Raw genomic sequence first — 19,781 nt, forward strand, 5'->3', positions numbered from 1 at the left:
TGTTTTGAAAATATCTACCCTTATATGGAAATAATCTTTCTTTGTTTCATTTTGACTTCCGAACATGGAAGGTATTTAGCATTAGGTCATCATATTAAAAAAAAAACTTAGAATAGTTATTTCCAAAGATGTCTTATATTTCTGTCCAGTGCTGACCATTAAACTGTTGAACTTAAACTGTTTTATACATTTTGAAGAATAAGGATTTACATTATAAACTGATTAAATATTTTAAAATCTTAACTGTTATGCTAACTTAAATCTAATGTTACTTACATTGGTCTGGATGGCATGAGTGATTAAACATAGGTGTTTTGTCTCAGTTTAGTAGGAGCAAAAAGCTGATACTTACATGTAAACTTTGCTTGTGATCTCTGTCCTATTTCTAATGCTAAAATGACTGTATGACAGAAGTTGCATCACAGTTTGCTTGAAGAAGCAACCTGAAGAGAAACGGTTAAGAAGGGATAGAAAGGGAAGATATTTTTTTATCTGTACAAGCGGAATGGATTGTGCTGAGCTATGTGTAATTGGCAGAACCAGTTGTGTGCAACTGTGCTAGTATGAAACAGGCCTAAGCTGCTTTGGTAGGTGGTGTTGGAGGAATGTGGTTTGGTTTTGCTTTTTTTTTCCTTGCAGTAAAGGGAGGCATTTTTATTTGAGCACAAGAAAACGAGAACTTATTTTCCTTCTTCATCAAAATCTTTTCCCTTCACCCTCTTGTTAGAAAGAGCCAATGTGCTGCCTGCTAGTTCTGGGTTGTTTTCAGGACCCTGTGTGTAATAAAATTCTTGCAGCTTTCTGAATGTGCTCATGCTCTCAGTTATTCAATTAATACATTAATTTCCCGTTTACATTAAGTCTTTACTGTTTGTTACTTTAGGAACTATACATTTCTTATTTGGGTTTCTCTTTTTCCAATATATTTAGTACGAAAAAATAAAAGTGCTTTTCAGAAAACCGCAAATACCTTAGAGTTGGACTTCTTAAGAGGAGATTATGTAATTCCTCATGGTATTTAAGTGCCTAGCTTTTAATCCTCACAACTTTTTTTACATATGTGAACCTGCATAAGGTTTTATATCATAAATGAGTTTGTAGCATTTTTTTCCTTCTATGTTGACAGTCCTGGAAATCATCAGGTTGTGTATTGTAACCAAGCCCATATAACATTCTGTACATGAAATTTCCGTATGCCTTTATACACAGAGGAACTTCCAAAATATGTTTAATTCTACACTATTAGGCACAGAATCTTTCTGTATCATTATGTTCATAATCATTATCAAATTATTTAGATGCAAGTGCCATGGGATGTGCTGTGTGTATTTTGGAGATAGTTGTTTGTTATAAGCGTATTAGTATATGCGTGTGAGGACAAAAGTTTAAAAATTCTTTAGTCTCTGGAGATCATGGATAGTAGGCATAAAATCTTATTACAGAATGCATCTAAATCCTTTTTCACTTGTAAATCAGAAATCCAGAATGAGATCCAGGTTTAGGCTGTCTGTAGAAGTCTTATAAAATCAGGAAGCTTCTTCAGTCAAAAATCATATGCATTTTATTTTTTTCCTTTACACTGCTAGGTATAATGATGTCAATATGAAACTTGATGCTGTTGAAACTGTATTATTTTTAGAAATGTAGCTGCATGTTTGTTAAAGGAGAGCTGATTTACTTTTTCTCTTTGTTTCAGATATTTTGCCCAAATCTGAAAAACACAGAGATCTAATTGTCACAGCAGAAGTTTCGCCCAGTTTGGATGCAGAATCTGTATGTGCCTGCGTAAAGAGGAAATTGCACTGAAAACATTGGTTTTGTACATGAGTAGATAATGGTTGATCACAAAATGTGATTAGTACGTGTTTATATTTGTGGGACTGAGCTTCTGCATAGCCCCCAGTTTTCCATCAATTAAAATGCACTTTTGTTAATAATTAACAATATTTAGTATCTTCTGTCTGGGGACCTTTAGATGCTTGATTAAGCAAATGTAAGTGAACGAAGAACTTAAGATCTGGAGTAAATTTGTAGTGGGGAGAATTTGCAAATGGTGTGCAGTTAATAATTTGGGGGAAACAGAAGTGTCACTGTGTGGATCTTTTAAAAATAGAATACATGAAGCACTCAAAGATGCATGGTAAGAAATAATCTTTCACTGGCAAGGCATCATTCAATATTCTGTGTTCTTGCAGCCTAATTAGTTTATTCATCTTCTATACATACGTAATTTATAAAAATTAATTCAAATTAAGATACAGGAGAGCTTATATTATGTCTTAAAACTTTTCACCTTAACATTTCAGAACATAATCATTGCACTAGAACATCTATAGTAATTTCTGGCCACTAATTTATGCAAAAATGATTTTCAGGGCTACTTACTGTTTAAAAAATGGTATGAAAGTAGCTACGTTTTTTTAACTGAAAAAAGGTGCACAATATATGAATGAAAGTCCTATTTCTAGAACCTAGAGAGCCTACCAACTTCCTTACTTCTAAGAGACTTTGTAGACGTGGACCTTATATTGGCATATTGAGTTGAAAAGGAGGGGAAGTAGAGGACATGAGATTGTTCTTAATTTACTCTTTTATCATGAGAAGGTATAAGTTCAAGTCATGAATTTGATATTGTATTAGAAGTGAAGTGTTTCTTTAAATAGTTTTAAACAAACGGGAACATTTCCTTAAAATGTAGGGAGTGACCTGTTGCAAAATGAAATATTAGCGTAAAATAAGATAATAAAGTAGACTGCAAGTTCAAGATGAATTTTGAATTGGATAGAATTGCCTATTGAAATAAAAATTAGCAGGAGTAGCAAGATGCCTGCTATGATTTACTGTTGAGGTTCAAAATATATTTATATGATAGTGTGTATATAATATATTGGCAGAATTTAAATAAATATGCAGTGGAAAGTAGTGTGCCAAACAAACCAGTTTCAAATATTTGTATATATGTCTTAGTTTCTTGTATATACCACATTCATGACCTTTTGATATTCTTTTTGCAGGCAATTTCAAAGAGAGGCTTTACATTTTCAGAAGGAACTCAAAATGTATTTTCTGTATTTGAATCTGTTTTGATGAGTCCTTTACTGTTAATTCTGTGTTTACCAAGTTGATGGTAGGAAAGTAGTATTGCATTCATTGTGTTCATTCATTCATGTGTAATACTCAATTTCCTCTGTTTTCATCTCTTTCTTCACAGAAAGCCATTGACAGTGAGGTAGAAGCAGAGGCAGTACCATCAGTCACAGTAAAGGTACTGTGCCTAACTCAAACAGTAGCATTCAAATAGCGATGGCAAATTTTAACAAACCTGTCACTTTCTGTGTATTTCACTTAGATCATGAAAATGAGTAAAATTTGAAATGCAATATATAATTAACTCTTTTTCTCCTTAGTATGACAAGGTGTCATTCTACCAAGTCATCTGCTGAAGTTGGAAAATGATTGGAGTTTTATTTTTGACAGGCTTATCAAGAAACAGACACACAAACATTATTAGGATGGAATTGTGTCATCTTTGAAGTTATAAAAATAATTTTTCTAACACTTTTCAAATGTAATAAATGTTTGGCTACTCAAAATTTGAAGTTTATCTTCAGCTGCCTTTTTAGTTGTCAATAAACAAAAATAGGCTTTCTATTGTAAACAGACTGTCGTAGCTTTTGCTAGTGAAAAAAATGCTGGGAAAATCTAATTTAAAAATTCACATAATTGCAGTTCTCCATGAGGATTGTTGCCTGTAACCGATTCTAAAGAAAGTGGGTGTGTGCATGCACGCATGTGCAAGATTAGTTTCTCCTCAGTATTGCCTGAAAAAGATTGTGATTTTCATTTCTGAGTTTGAAGGGATCTTCTGGGAGTATCAATGGAGCCTTATAATTGAGAACCTTGCAAGTTCTCCCTCTGTGTTTAGTGCAAGGTTTAGAGGGTAACTGGACTATTTATTGAACCAGATTCCCTTACACTGGCATGGTTTAGTTGTACTTGGTCCAGCATCTTTCTCTACATTTTTAAATGTTAAAATGATAAATAAGTCTAATAGAACTTGACTCTGAAGTTATTCAGAAGACTATACATCGCTCTTTGCACTCAAAGGAAATAATTTATTTGGTTAGCTTTGTTTTTAATCTTTTTGGTTTTTTACTTTAGTCACCTAAAAGAAGCAACACTTTATTTTTATTTACATTAGAACAAATGCTCATGACACTTGCAAAATATTAACATTCTAAGTAACACTTTAGCATTAGTTTGTCTTGGGTTAAAATTACAAAGAACATGGGAAATGCCCTCCATTTTTTTGTTGCCTTTCAAGTTAGTGTGTTCCATTATCGGCTGTAAGTAAATAAGAATTGGAAAATATTGGTTTTGAAGTTGAAATCTGAAGTTCTTAAACATAGTTGCTGAATTGCTCTTTGTGGGTTTTTCATACCTTTTTTGACGGTTATGTTTGTTTTATGCTATACAGGGATTAATTTGTTGCTTCCTTTAAATACTTCTGTATGCCACTTTAGATAACGATACAGAGCAGAGTGACTGCACAGCAACCAAACCTGGCAGTATGTGTACAAGCTCCATTAGCAGTGACCTGCGACCAGTTCAGCTTTGATGATTTGGGTAAATTATTGTAGTACCATTACAGCTATTGTATCATATTACTTTTTCTCAGGATGTTTGAAAGGTATAGCCCAGCCTCCATCGAATGCATTTTTGCAGATATACTGCAGTTAAAGCAATTACAAATTTGCCTTGCCTGCACTCTGCTGCACCTGGATACTGCTTGATGGAGGAAGACAAAGTAGAAAGGAATGGAGTTGCTACCTTGGTTCTGGTATGATGCATGGCAGGTGAGGAGAGGCAGGGTGGCAGCTTCATGATGGAGGGAAAAAAAATATCAGTTATTCTGTGGTATTTTTGGGGCATTTTGTTTTGCTGGCAATTCTGTCTGTGTAGAAATGGCACTGCTGAGATAAAAGCAGGGACAGAAAGCAAAATACAAAAAACCCAATGTTTTCTCAACACATGATGGGAGCAAAGGGCTGATGGCTTTGTAAAATATTAAAATCACAATATAAAACTGTATTTATTTTGTTATTCTTTGTGTTCAGTTGCTGAATTGTTTTATTGGTTATGCTTAAAAATAGTTATAAGTTCGAGAGACTACTTTGCCTTCTACAATCTGTGGATTTAAAAAAACCAAACAAACAAACATGTCCAGTGATTTGATAAAGGTGGACTTATGGAAACGGCTATCATAATTTAGTAGAGTATTTCCCAAAGTGCTAGAAAACATGTTACTTTTGTTTGGATGCTCTTATTACTTGATTTAAATTTGTATTGTTTTTAGAGGCAGATTCAGCTGAAACTGTGGTCCTGTCTGTCTTCTTGAAGAGGAATTGTTCTCCATCAGAACTGGAAGGAAATTGTATAGTTTCATATTATACACCAACAGGTAAGCCACTGGAGATTTCAAATTAATTTGCCTTTTTTGAAGTATTTTTCTTTACATATTTCATATCAATGTGCATTTTAAATATATTGATGTCAGCAATAATTAAAGAAATAATGTGTATCAGAGTCTGGTCTTCAGTTTCAGTTAATACTTTATGTAACATCATTAAGTTATATAATTAGTCTTACAGAGGTAAAATCTTGCTTGTTGCTCAGGAAGCAGCTGCACAAGCTTTCCCACCCTGTCCTGTGAATTTGCTTCTTTTCTGCCCTTTTAACAGACTGCCTCTTCGAGCGAGAAATTAATTACATCTTTATGACTATTCAGCCTTCTGGGCTGCCGGCAAATGTGACAAGAACTGCCTCCCCACAGAGGAGGAGTTTTGAGTAAGCATTGGCAGTGATTATTCCTTGCTTTGCTTTTAACAGTTGGACATGTTCATTCTAAACAAATAAACTATCCCAAAGGAATAGAAACTAAGTCGTTCTGTTTCATAATGCCCTAATGATCCTAGTGATAAAATATGTAAGTTCATGTATGCTATCCATAACTGAAGACTGATGAGCTTAGTTTTCTGCTCACAGCCTTGGGAATGTGTCAGGCTACTGAGAAACTGTATTTAGGCAGGGCTTCCATGTTAAGTTAAATGCAGCGTAAACAAGCTTAAGCTGTCTGTTCTTCATTTCTTGCTGCTTGGCTTTGCTCCTGCGCCTCCTCCCCTGTTATGCTTACACAATCAACAGTTATTTCTCAGTCAGATTTACCAATTTTGTTCACTGTGCAAACACAGAGCTGTGCCAGCACAAAGGGAAGGGTAACACAGATTAGACTGACATGAAAGAAAAGCATGTGGAGTTAGGGCTTCTGTGACGGGTGGTGGTCTGGAGTACCTTATCCTGTGTAGACACTTTTATTTAAGTATTCACTTCACTTCTCGCTTGAACCATTGTGTTTTTGATGATAGTTTAGGCTGTGCGATGATTGAATTATTTCTAGACAAAACTGAACTTGTTCTTAACAAATGAATATATTACTTCTATCAGGTGGTACTAGTTAAACTTATGCTTTTATTTTAGATATTAGATTGGATTTTGCAAGCCTTTTGATTACGGAAGTAAAGAAATATTGTATCTTAAGAATGTTTGGTTGTTTGTGTGCAATTAAAAAAAAATCCCCAGAAGACATGCCATCTAACAGAATTAGGGAAATGTAGAATAAATTTTAAAAACTTACCTTTTATTTAGAGTTCTTCTAGATTCTAGCATTAAGGACCATAATTAAGAGCTTCCTAAATTTTTGGGTAATTATTTAAATTATTAAGCTGGGCTAATTCTGTTATTACATACAGATACTAATGTTACTTGTCCAAGGCAATCAAATCCTTAAGTGTAGTATACTAGTAAACTAAAAGTGCCTTTGTGACTTCATTTTATCTAAATAGAGACTTTTTCCTCTTTTGTTTTTTAAGACACCCATATTTGTGGCCAAATCAGTCTTGAGTGCATCTCTGTGGGGTTCATACAGCTGAAAGTTAATGAGTCAGTCAGTTGGATGGGATTGCACTATTGATGAATGTGGTCTCGTGTCTGTTTTTTGGCTAGTATTATGTCTTTATGTATTGTCCACTTAACAAATGCGGCTTAAGTTCTTTTAAACTTATTACATTTTCTTTTTTTCTTATTTGAGTAACATCTTATGTATTTTTTTTTCTTTTCTTTTGTCCTTGTGCTGGTTATATGGTAGAGCTCAATCCTGAAGGTGAGTGAATGGAAAAAATGCAAAGTTTGAATCATTTAATGAGTCACAGTGTGTGCTGAATGCAGCAGATTTGGAAGGGAGCTGTTATTTTGCCTATTATTTCTATAAGTTCTTATTATCCTTGTTTTGATGCTATGAAAGTGTGAATATTTGAGAAAACTGAAAGTAAACAGGACTTAGATATAAGGCAATTACTCCTGGGGAAAATAGAAAGTAGCAAGGGCATTTCTTGGTGAAATAAATTGTACTTCGTCATATATAACATAGGAATTTTGTCAAGTATTAAGTGCTTTGTGCATTGAGATTGGAAATGGAAAACACAATTGTATGTTCTTTCTTTACCATATTTTTAGCTGTTTTTTTCAAGTTTCAGCAAGAACTTATCTCAAGTGTACCTTTTTTTTTTTGTGCAACTGAAACATATATTAAGGGTTTGTAGCTAATGCTATGCTGTTTGGAGTGAGTAGTTCTGAGGATGATGTCACTTACCCTCTCTTCATTCCAATTCCTGTTGGAAACATCTTATTCAAGGCTAAACAGCTGCTTTCTAACTGAGAGTGGCAGCAGTACAAAACTGAGCTGTGATTGTGCTAGATATGATACTTGCAAAAAGGTACAATTAAAAGACAAAAGGAGGACTAGAAAGTTAGCTTATGTAGAGATAAACTAAAAAGAGAGAAGGGAAATTTTGCCATGTAGTTCTGTACATGTGCTGAAAAGATACAATCCTGGTAGGATATATCTTACTAACTTTAAAAATACATATTAAGTACCAATTAACTCACTTTTTTTTTTTTTGGGGGGGGGGGGGGGGAAGTTGCTTGTCATCGATTTAGAGATCAACTGAAAGGGTATTTTTAGTTTTGCAGTTTTCCTTAACAGAATTTATACATATAGATGTATGTATGTATATTTGAGTCTTTTTTTTTTTCAATACTTATGCTCTTGTGAGCATACTAAATGAAGTAAAAAAGTAGATAACTATGTTAATGGCTCCCTTCCTTTTCTGGTTTCTGGATATTTCAGGGGACCTTGAGGTACCATACAGGAAATAGATGCTTGAACCATCTCAGTAAAATACTACTCTGGGCAAGAATAGCTGTCACCATGTGACAGATTTCTGCTATACAAAGTAATTTGAAAAATTATAAAAAAATAGAGTAAATATATAAATAAACTATATAAAAATTATATAATTTGTAAAAGTAACATTCTAAACATGAAGATTCAGATTTTGTTTTAAGAAATTTCTGCTCAAGATGAAAAACAAATGGTGAAGAGGATATTGTGGAGCAGAGTAAGCTTTGTAGAATTATCTGGGACAAAATTTATTTGGGTTATTGTCAGGTGCACTGGGCTAGTTGAATTCAAGGTCATGAGTACCAGAAAAGGCATATCCTCTGTATATTTAACATGCTAAATTAGAGATCTGAGCTTTGATTTTTTTATCAAGTACATCAATGTTATGTTTCAAACATAATGAAGATGAATGCATGAATAATTTGGAAGCAAAATCGTAACTACAGTGCATGTAACTTTTATTACTTTTACCAGGTAAGTGCATAGTATGTCTTCTAATAGTTAGTAGTAACTGATAAGATAATGTTACAAAATTTCTGTAATGTTTCAGGCTAGAAGAGAATCTGAATTTTTTTCACATTTTTTCATTATTCCGTGTTAAAATTGTATATCGTGCAATGTATCACAATTCTAGTCTCCTCCCAAAGCCAGATACTATTTGATTTACTTATGATTTGACCTTTGTCTAAAATATTGAAAAATTAGGTTTATGATGAGGCAGAGTAAGAGCAGACTATCTAGGAAAAGCTGGTTTGAAACATGAAGAAAATCATCTTGTTTTAAATACAAAAATGTCTCAAAATCTTTTTGGCTAGTTTTGTCACTAACATCTTCCTTTTGATAAGCCTCCATATCTAAGTTCAGTAGTAAGATGTTTGTGTTATGCTGTCATCAAGGAAAGATTTTAATTTTCCCATCAGATGATGAAGATACAGTTGAGTGAATCATTCTGAAAGGTCATGGGTTTATTGTCAAGTATTTTTTCAGGAATTTTCTTTGGAACCCAGGGATAGCCTAGTTTTGAGGACCTGTCTTTGGCTTTCTTCTCATTTTAGACTGATTTTGTTTTTTAACAGCTGCTGCAGAACAGTTACTTGGAGGTATTATTAGCCAGCCAAAAGAGCTAATGAATTGACAATGGGAGAGGTGAATCTGAGCCTTCTAGTAACATTTTTCCCCTGAGATGAGTCTCAGAAATAATTTTTCGTTACGAGAGATCTGTGGAGCAGCAGACAAAATAGTTGGTGAAAAGGGTTGCTTGGATGACTATGAAATGGTTGAACTCTCTGTTCATACTAGCCTGCTAAGGTTACATGACTGATAACCTCTGCGTAGCTGTCAGTTTCATGGCTTTTCTGTCTCCATATGACCTATGACAGGAACTTGCTTTATTTTCCCTAAAAATGTACTTTGCTGAATTCTGGTGAGGTAACTGTTGGGGTTAATGTTTGACTTTAATGGGTTATTTGGGAGAGAAGGAGAAATTGTCTCTATGACTTTAATGCTGTTCTCAATAAGATGAGTATTGCTGCCTATAGTGATGTCTGCACCCAAACATAATGAGGTTTCCCTAGTAGCTGCTTCATTAAAAAGTCCTCCTCAAAAGGACCATAATCTCTGACAGATGATATGAAGATTCCGTAGATGTTAAGGGTATAAAAAAAAGGGTTTAAAAAAACCCCTGTGTTCTTAAAAAAAATTTAGTTTGTGATATTCGTGATGAAAACATACATGTTTCAATTTTGTGTTCAAAGGATCAGCAGTGGCCACACAGTGGTCATTTTTTCATTTAAATTGTTTGTCTAGAGCATTAAACAAAATGTTAATCTTCAGTGCATGTTAATCAGTATAAATACAGATATGCAGTGGATTTGGCTAATCGGTTTTGCTTTCCCGTTCAGCTGAAAATGTTCACTTGGAAGGGTAATTAAAAAGTATTAAAATTTAAAGGTATTTTGGCTGGAAAACTTAACAAAAATCTAGAATTTTGCATAGTTTTTGTTTTAACATAGTTTTCATGTCATTAAGGAATATCTTGTCATACCTCTTTGAGTGAAGCGTCTTGCATTCAGAATATGGCTTTGAGAGATGAATCTCTGTTCTTTCATTTTAGGAATACCTCAAGTGGCACAGTGTAACTTCAGGCTGCCTTTGCGGTTAATTTGCTTTCCTGCCCAGCCTTCAAAAGCAGCAAATCACAAGCTAACTATTGATACCAATAAACCTCCCATCAGTTTTCTCACCATTTTTCCAGGTAGGTTTTAAAATATGTCTATAGAAGGAAATGTGTTAGGAACTCCAACAGGAATTCTTTGTCTGTGCAAAGTAATGAGGTAATTAAAGGTAATGCTAGAATTTTTAAAAGTATATTTTGAAAGAATTAATGCATAATATTTCAATAATAATCCACCTGGGCTAATATGCCTGTCTCTGGTAAAACTGCAGATTTCTTTACATGGTGGGCATGATATAGATCTAATTTTTATGTAATAATTTTACAGGGAATTGCATCAGTGGTGTTGTAATGGGGAAAACATGGGCATTAATTAAAAAAAAAATAAACAGGGCAGAGCAAAAGTGGTAAATGTAGGGGGCACAGTTGCTTTGGAGGAAGATCTGTGGGGTTCTTGATATATCAGTCTGTAGCTGGTCTTATTTAATAATTTCATTAGCCTTCTTGGACCAAAAAGAAGACATGTACTTCGCGATATTTTCTGGTGCGCAAACCTGAGCTACGTTTTATATTCAGGAGAATATTAAAATAATATGAAGGAGGAATTAGGTGCCCTTTAGGACTGGAAAAAGAAGTATGAAATTGAGTACTTTAAAGTGTAATGTTATAAAAATAATTTCTGCTGTAATTATGTGCTCATAATTTCTAAGAGAGAGAGGAGATGGAAGTTACCACGGGAATACTCTGTGGTACAACATGGTACAATCATAAGCAAACAAATGAGAACTGAGGATGCATTAGACCAAATGTTTCCATGCAGGAAATGAATATAATGTTACTGTTCACTGGCACACCGAGTGCTGGTTGCTGATATTAAGTAAAAATTAATTAAAACGCAAAAGTGTACAATAAGGCTATGAACAGTATGTAGGGCTCTGAAGGGGAGAGTTAAGAGTGACTCATTTATCTGACTAAAACACAGGCAAAAAAAGGGAATACAGTTGCTTTCGATAAATATTTTGTGGCTGTATCATGGATCTAGATGATGGTATTAGCACAAGAAGAAATGAATAAACAGGGCTTATAAAGTGATTGTGAATAAGTTCAGTCTGGCAGTGATTAAGTTTCTGAACTTCAGAGGACTAAGGTTCTGGAATAGTTTTCTGAGAGCTGTCTGGGCCAACAACTTTTAATATGATATTTTTAAGGTGGAGCTGCATCTTCTTTTGAAAAGCTTACTTAGTCCATTTGTCTGAGAGTGGTGGAGTAGGCATGGTAGAGTTTTTTGGTAGCATGATTTCCTTTGCTTTGGGGGTATAAATAACTTTTCTCTCAGATGGGTGTGCTGTGTAATACTTGAAACAGAGAAACCTTTTTTCAAAGGTATACATTTTTGTGTTTTAATCATAGGCTTCCTTTATAGCTAAGCAATAATGCTTTCAAAATAGAGCGTTATAGTTTATTTTTAATCTAGGGGTGCATTCTTGAAAATATAACACAAAGCGTAGGCTTCATGTGTTCATGAAGAAGGTATTAAAATCTTCTGATTTCTGTTCATCCCATTTTCAATGATGGGGGCGGGGGGGTAAGAGGAGAGCAGAAGGCATGCCATTTATGATGTGATCCGTGAAGGGATGCTGGATTCTTGATGTACTCAAAAATTGTATCTCTTCTTCTCCCTGTTTTGCCTTATTTTTAAGGGAAGGTTGAGATGACATGGAATAGTTTTTAAAGTATGATACTCTAAAATTGAGCCTTTTAACCTGATATGATCCACTACATGGAATGAAAAGAAGGGTGGGCATGCATGGACTTCACAGAGTAGCTAGTTTTAGCAAGTTAGATGTCATGCTCTGTGCTGAAAGCTGAAAACAGAGCATGCTTAAACATTTTCATTATAATTTCCGTGTAATTTTTGCATAAATGTCTGGATTAAAGGTGACCTTGCATCTGGTAAAAGGTGATAGTCTTTGAGCTGTACACTGATTACAGCTCTTTTTAGATGGTACGGACTGAACCTCTGAGAAATGTACCTCTTTGTTTCCAGGCTAGGGAAGAACAACAGATTGTGTGGCGCAGCTTCCCCCCTGTGAATGAAGGGAAGGTATACCAAATTACCACTGATGTTCTTTACTGCTGAGCCCTAAGAGAGGAAGCAGTCTCATTGAGCTTGCTTTTCTTAAATGGCTCGTGCAAAGGTTGATATGGTCCTGGCTATGGCTTGAAGGTTTGTTGAATACCAGTGCTGAATTATAGAAAACCGTATTTAACTTTCTCTTGCAGACTTTGTTCATCCATCTGAGGATGACCAGGCTAATGCTCTGGGATTTCAGTTTTTAACTGGTTCAAAAACCACTCTTCTTGCTTCAAAAACATCACGTAAGTGCTATTAATGTTAATGTAAAAGAGGCCTAATCATCAGTTAATGTATGTACAAAATGAGAATGTGGATAATACAAAGAAGGTTAATCACTGTGTGAGTATTAACACAGGAGTTTCAAAGTGTTAACTGACCATTTCTTATCCCCTCTCAAGTATCTAATTATGTTACTATGGAAGGCACAAAGTTTTATGAAAAACAAAAAATCATACTGAAAATATAGTACACTACAGTGATAAATCTCTGAAGAAATTGGATTTTCTCCATATTTTAGCAATGATTTTATTCATTAATTAATACTGTCAATATAGTAATGGAAAAAACCCTCTTTTCCTCAAAGGGATTAACACCTGTGTTTGGAAGTAGACATCTACTGGATTTTTTTAAAGTTATTAAAAAGCAGATTTCTAACTCTCCACTGGCTTTCAGCAATCCTTGACTTTGATTAGGCATCAGACCCTACTTACTTGCTTCTCTACAGCTAAGAAAATACCTGTCTCTATCTTTAGAAGCCTGTATATCTTTGTAAATTTAGGATTATGGATGCAATGTCCTTCCTATTATGTTTACAGGATGTATGAACATGCATGTAGACATGCTGTTACCTGGTTTAGTGTCTCCTGTATAGGGCAGTTTGTGAATTAAGTAGTCATGTTCCAACCACCTGTGAGTTTGTGCTCTTTAAAAAGATTGGTTCTCTTCATTTTTTGTGGTCTTGCCCTGTACAGCAACCCAACTTGCCAAATTCTTGGCGTGTGCATTGGAACTAAATCAGTTCAATTGTCTTTAGCATTTTTCTATGCCAGTAGAGCACAAAGTCTTCATTTAATCCAGCAGACTAACAAATTGAAAAGCTAGAATATCTGTTGCGTGTTGCAGAGAGTTCAAATGGAGCACTGTGTGAGTGCTTTATGAAAATTGTTTTGAGTGAGAAATCAGAATCTACTTTGTTGATGTGAAATTATTTTGACACAAAAATAATCTGCCTTACTGTTTTCAAAAATCAGTATTCATGATGGGTTATATAAATACTGCTGGCGTCAGCTGTGAGCTATGAGATAATACCTTTTCTAATGTAAACGAATGTGTTTTAAACAAACCATCTGGAGAGTAACTTTCATTGTACCAAGAATCGCTTTACATTTCTATGGTTCAAATCCATATTGGTTTGTGTGTGCGTTATTTGGATGCTATTTTATTGTTCGTTTGGTTTTAATATTTGTTTAAGTAGTAGATCTTAAACAGTTTAAAATAACCAGACATGCAATGGTAGTTTCTAAAAACTAAAGAATTTAAAGGATTTATAAATAACTTTTTTTCTGGATTACAATTTAAATATTTCATTTGGACTTTGTTTTGCAGAGTTACTAAGTCTGATGCTGTTTAAAGGACAAATTTGTGTCTATGTAGTGAATGTATTTGAGCTTCTGGTGGGGCTATAACTTTTAATTCCCCCACCCCAAACCTTCCAGCTTTTTCTCTCAGGTTTGTTTATTCACTAGCTAGGAATGATGCTTGCAGTCTTACTATAAACTTTCCCACACTGCTTTCCTTGTGAAGTTCCCTTTATGAAGGAGATTAAAAATATCTATTTCTCTTAGTGTGACTGCTTATTTCTTGTGTCTGGGAATCCTTACTTTAGACAACAAATGAGTTGTATGGTGCTACCTTCCATGTTAACAGACTGTTTCCAGCATCCACTTTATGCATTGGATTGGGTTAGTTATAGAATTTCTTAGGGAGGATTGCTTATTTGAAATGTTAACAAACTAAAACTTATTTAAAATATAAAATCTGTAAAAGGTCTGATACTCAAGCATAATTAAAAATATTTTTATGAACAGATATTGTCCATAATACAAAAATGTTTGGTGGAATTTTATGACACTAAAATGCTTGTGCTTGAGTGAACAGATCTTTTATAGAACTAGTGAAGGCAGATGAAATGATGTATTATTTGGGACATCCTTATTCTGCTATGTAATTTAACACTTATACTTTTTTAAAGTGCTTATGCAGTATTATCATTGTGGAAATGTTCTTAAAAAAAGAAAATTGTATATGTGGATAAATAGTGGCTAGAAGTAATGGTGTTTCAGAAAAGCTAAAGTTATTTGGGACTGATCAATCCTTATTCCTGGTTTTCCATGAAGGAAGTTAGTCTTAGACAATGGAAGAAGACGTCTTTTTCCATATCCCTTATCAAATGGACCTCAAGTTCTGAATGGGAAGAACTGCATGTAGGAATGGAAGTCTCCAGCTTCAGCTGTATTTCACTGCTGAAGCTGCAAACTTGAATGACATCTTGTTTTTAATTGTATTAGCTACTCCATTTTAAACAGTGTTGTAGCTGAAGATCTTACTTCAGCCTGTTGAGAACTGCTGCAAAGCAGCCCAGCCTGAAGTCCATTTTGACAGTTAATACATATGAAAAAGCTTACCTCATGTAGATTACAGTTTTAAAGTTTTTTTGCTAACATTTTTTAAAACTGTTTTTTAAATAAAAGTGTAAAGAAGTCTTGACTGCTAATTGTGGCTGGGGTTTTTTTCTGCTGATGTGGTCTTCCTAGATGAGAAGTGAACTAAATCTTCTAGACTTCCTTCAGATAACCTACTGGCAGGGCAGCCATTCTTAATGCAGGTTGTGCTCGTTGGACAACCTGTTGTAGTGTTAAAAGCCTGAGTAACCTATGTAACCTATTGGTGCTCCTCAGTCTCCTGCTTTCCTGTTTGAGAATTTTCTGAAAAACTACTGTAATTTTCTGTAACAGAGCTTATTTTAACAAAAAGCTAACACAAGTTAGTTAACTATTACAAAAGCACAGGATGAGCAGAAGCACAGTTATTTATTTTTTTCACTGTATTCCTGTTTAAAGCATATGTTTAGTACAACTAAAGATTCTCAGTTTTGTACAGTTTCTAAATCTCATTTGTCTTTTTTGAGAGCTGAAAGATCATGTAAAGCAAATGACTGTGATGTTCTCCACTCAGGCCATGGTAAAATTAGATTGTGTTTGTATTGACCAACAAACAATGTATGGGAACTAAATATGCATTTTGGAGGAAATTAGTTTTATCCAGTTTTAACCATTAGTGTATTAGATATGTCAATTATAAATGGAATGACTGTTGATTTGGCCTGAAAACATCTGAGCTAATTTCCCTCAAGGAAAAATCACTTAGGCAAAGTATGATGATACATCCAGCTAAGTCCGGCTATTACATTGTGAGTGTTTAAAAAATGGATATTAGGTTGAATGTTATCTTTAGCAGATGGTGTTCTTTTCTTTAACAGGCATGTTTTTAAATAAAACTTGCTTCTTTCCTGTTACACTGTAAACAGAATTTGTCATTCTCTACTTGGTGAAATATGTATCCTGGGAACAATGCCAGTGGTAATGTCAAACAATCTTGAATTACTAATGTTGAGAAAATTTTAAATAAGTACATTTAAGTTCTAAAGAATTCTGGTTAATTTGATTTACTGTGAACCTTGTTAACATGCGCAAAAAAAAGAACTATTTTGTATCAAGCCCCAGCAACTCTTTTTCCTCATAGCTGCCTTTCTGTCTATCCTTTTGGATAACGTATTGGTACATGAGTCATGAAAAGAAATAAGGAACAGTTGTTAGAATGTGTTTGTCTGAAAAAAAAGAAAAATTAAAATGCTGCTCTGATTTTTCCACAATGTTTTCCTCTCAACATTTAGTTAATTCTGATTTCCTGGAAACTGAAGAGAGGATTGTACAAATGTGGGCTAGAATCAACAGAAATAATCTGTCATCCCACTAGCTTGATAAGTGTGATAAGTTAAATTAATTTACTGGGACAAACATCATTGGCCAACAGGATTTGTTTTTCCACTTCAGCTTATATTAATACTTTCATTTCTACACTAAGCCCTTTTTAAAAAGCCATAGTGTGTAGATGGATAAAAATCACCTTCTACTAATATTAGCTGTATGTAGACTGAAACATAGCACTGACAAAACTGAATATTGCTGTCTGTGACTAGTTAGAGTAAAACCTTTCCTACTAGAAGATAATCCTAGGAAGTGGAAATGTAATAAAAATTATGTTGAGTGTATTCTTTAAGAACTCAATAACCATTTCCAAAAGACATTGAAGATTTTGAGTGGATTGGAGTTGGTATATTACCACTGTCGTCAGATGCTTAGGATGCTTCTGGGATGGTGCAAAGTGAATTGAGCCAGATTCTGCCTGCAACCCCCAGAAAAGCTCACCAAGGTTGTGTTATGGCAAAGAATTGCAGACAGCCTGCAGTTGTGACTTAATATCATCCAGTAATTCTCTTGTTTCCTTATTATGGCGGTTCTTCAAAGCTTTTTGTTCTTCATGAACATACCTGTACTCTGAAGTAAGGAGTTGGGAAGCAGTAAATACTTTCATTTTCTGCTACAAAATTGCCTGTTAAAGTTAGGATAAAAAAAGAGAGTATTTAGGACTGAGATCAATAAAATACAAGTATTTCTTTAACACTAGTAGACATGTATCTCTTACAAAAATCTCATATAGACTTTGGATACAGTTAGGAAGTTAAGTTTGTGTGTTATCTAAAGTATGTTGTATAGTAAATGTATGTGGCTTCAATGTGTGTTTATTAGGCTTGTGTTTGTTCTTGTTTTTGAAGAACGATATAGGATCCAGAGTGATCAGTTAGAAGACCTTTGGCTGATAACAAAAGAGCTCACACTTCGACTCGAAGAACATTTCAAGAAGCAAAACTGCAAAGATTTTGCATGTACCTTTTCTGGTTCAATTCCCCTGCAAGAATATTTTGAACTAATTGATCGACATTTTGAGGTACATTACATAATATGTGAATTATTGATGTTCTAGTTTAAAAATTGTTTGTATGTTAGTACTATGATTAATCAGATTATAACTATAGCTTTCACAAGCATTTGGCTTGCAAAAGATAGAAAGTTGCATCTAAGTGCTGGAAAAAATGTTGTCATTTAGTGTTGAAAATATGGAGTATACCTTGCCTCTAAAACATCCCTTGTGATTAGAAGAGTGCAAGTAGCTAGTGTGCAGTCTGCAAATGATACAAATATTTGCCCTTCTGCTCGCTTCCTGTACAGAAACCATGGGTTCTTCATTCACTAATATCATGTTAATTGTAAAATTGTTTCTAAAATCTGTCCTTGGTTTTAGGCTCTCTTACTCTTCTGTAATAATGGAGCCATGAGCATTTTTTTTTTCTGATTCATCCTGGTAATTGTATAAAAAGTCCCTTCAGATTTAAGAAAGCTGCCTTTGTAGAAGTAGCATTGGAGGCTCAAGGAAGTTTACTTTTCCTGTTTGGTTGTGCAGATGACAATGAAAAATCTCCACTAGTTCAGCTAGCGTGTAGAAATAGCTAATAAAATAAAATATATGCATTCCTTCCCTCCCCTCCCCCCGGCTTTTCCAGTAATAAAGGAGAATAGCTATTTGAAAATGTCTGTTAAACTCGTGTAATGAGCAAAAGCAGCAACAAATTTTACAATAATTATCTGGTCTAAAAAGTATCGAGTGTTCTGTCAAGGGGATCTCAATGTTCCCATCCCTGTTAGTTTGAACACACACTTTTTTGGCAGCCTTGGGAGAATATTATCTGAGATGTCCCTTTTTTCCTCCTACTCTTAGTAAAGCTGCCTAATGTTTCTTTTTCTCTTAGCTTCCCTGAACTGTCCTTCATAATCATATAGTGACACAATGATACATTTGCTTATTTTTAAATATAACTGTTTTCTAAATTTAGGAAACTTATTTTTTCTGCTCATTTTGGGGCACTTTAAAATGGCTGTGTGTCATAATGCTCACATCTGGAAAGCTGTGTGTCTTAACGTTTCTTCTGATAAGTTCTGCTAGTTACAGTATGTCGGCTGTACAGAAGAGTCCTGGCTTTTTGAAATACTCACCTTTATTTAGTGATTTTTGTGTCAGAGGTGTGTACTGGAAAATGGTAAGGTGATGAAAAGATAAAATAAGAATTCTTATTATCTGGGCATTTGATTTACAATGTTCGAAGTTTTGTGAACACTTCAGGAAAGCTTGTTGCTCCAGATGGTGTGTATATGTAAAAGGAAAAAGGATTTCACTTCAGAAAAAGGCAATAATTCAAATGCTGCACAAGTTAGTACTCCAGTCATACTTAAAGGAATAACCGTTTCGTTTCTACTGTAATGAATATCAAGTCCAATACACTGTGTGTGTCATAAATAGCATACCAAACCAAGAAGAAGTTCTGAGATCCTGGTGGTGAAATTTCAGTTTTGTTATTAGGCTTCTTGATGAGATATTTGGGCATTTTCACAGGTTATTGTGGCTCTTGACAGGGAGTTTTGATTTCAGTGGCAAATGATAATTCTTGAAAATGTTAATAAGCTTCACAAAGAGTGTAGAGTACGGAACTGATATGAATGACCTTGTCATATTTAAATAATATACACTCTCCCAAAAATTTTACTATCATACTCCCATTTCATTTGTGGATACATAATATACGTGACCCTTCAGCTGAATTCTTGAAAACTCTTAAATTGCAGCTACGTTTGAATGCTGAAAAATTTCAGGAGCTGTTATCTGAAAGGGCTCTACAGTTCCGAGCTATTGAGCGACGGTTGCTGACACGATTCAAAGACAAAACTCCGGCTCCTCTTCAACATCTGGACACCTTGCTAGAAGGAACATTCAGAGAGGTCAGTGCACTTTGATTATGAGCCTAACCTTTCATTATGTTGTTGGTAAAACTTAGCTTAAGGCACACAAGCTATGCTTTCCTGGTTACATTTACCATCCGAGAGACCAGGAAGCAGTAATTTGTTTAACCTAATATTCACTGTAACTTTCCAGATGATTTTCAACAGTTTTATTTAATCTGTGACCACAAAATCTTTACTTCTGGGTCACACCAGCTTGAC

The 19,781-nt window shown here is 34.5% G+C and overlaps 1 protein-coding gene across 1 annotated transcript in view; it reads left to right on the top strand.

Annotated features, from left to right (window-relative positions):
* Window positions 1-19,559, top strand: part of BBS9 (Bardet-Biedl syndrome 9) — a gene marked incomplete at its 3' end in the record, with an annotated part of 69,411 nt that extends 49,852 nt beyond the window's left edge. The window contains exons 10-18 of the mRNA XM_010073167.1: window positions 1,697-1,773; window positions 3,212-3,265; window positions 4,524-4,626; window positions 5,357-5,461; window positions 7,205-7,219; window positions 10,413-10,553; window positions 12,756-12,851; window positions 17,504-17,676; window positions 19,407-19,559. Coding sequence (XP_010071469.1) covers window positions 1,697-1,773; window positions 3,212-3,265; window positions 4,524-4,626; window positions 5,357-5,461; window positions 7,205-7,219; window positions 10,413-10,553; window positions 12,756-12,851; window positions 17,504-17,676; window positions 19,407-19,559 — 917 coding nt within the window. The remainder of the gene's footprint in view (window positions 1-1,696; window positions 1,774-3,211; window positions 3,266-4,523; window positions 4,627-5,356; window positions 5,462-7,204; window positions 7,220-10,412; window positions 10,554-12,755; window positions 12,852-17,503; window positions 17,677-19,406) is intronic.
* Window positions 19,560-19,781: the final 222 nt, after the last annotated feature.

This window comes from Pterocles gutturalis, unplaced genomic scaffold, assembly GCF_000699245.1.
Source record: "Pterocles gutturalis isolate BGI_N339 unplaced genomic scaffold, ASM69924v1 scaffold5392, whole genome shotgun sequence".
Taxonomy (NCBI): Eukaryota; Metazoa; Chordata; class Aves; order Pterocliformes; family Pteroclidae; genus Pterocles; species Pterocles gutturalis.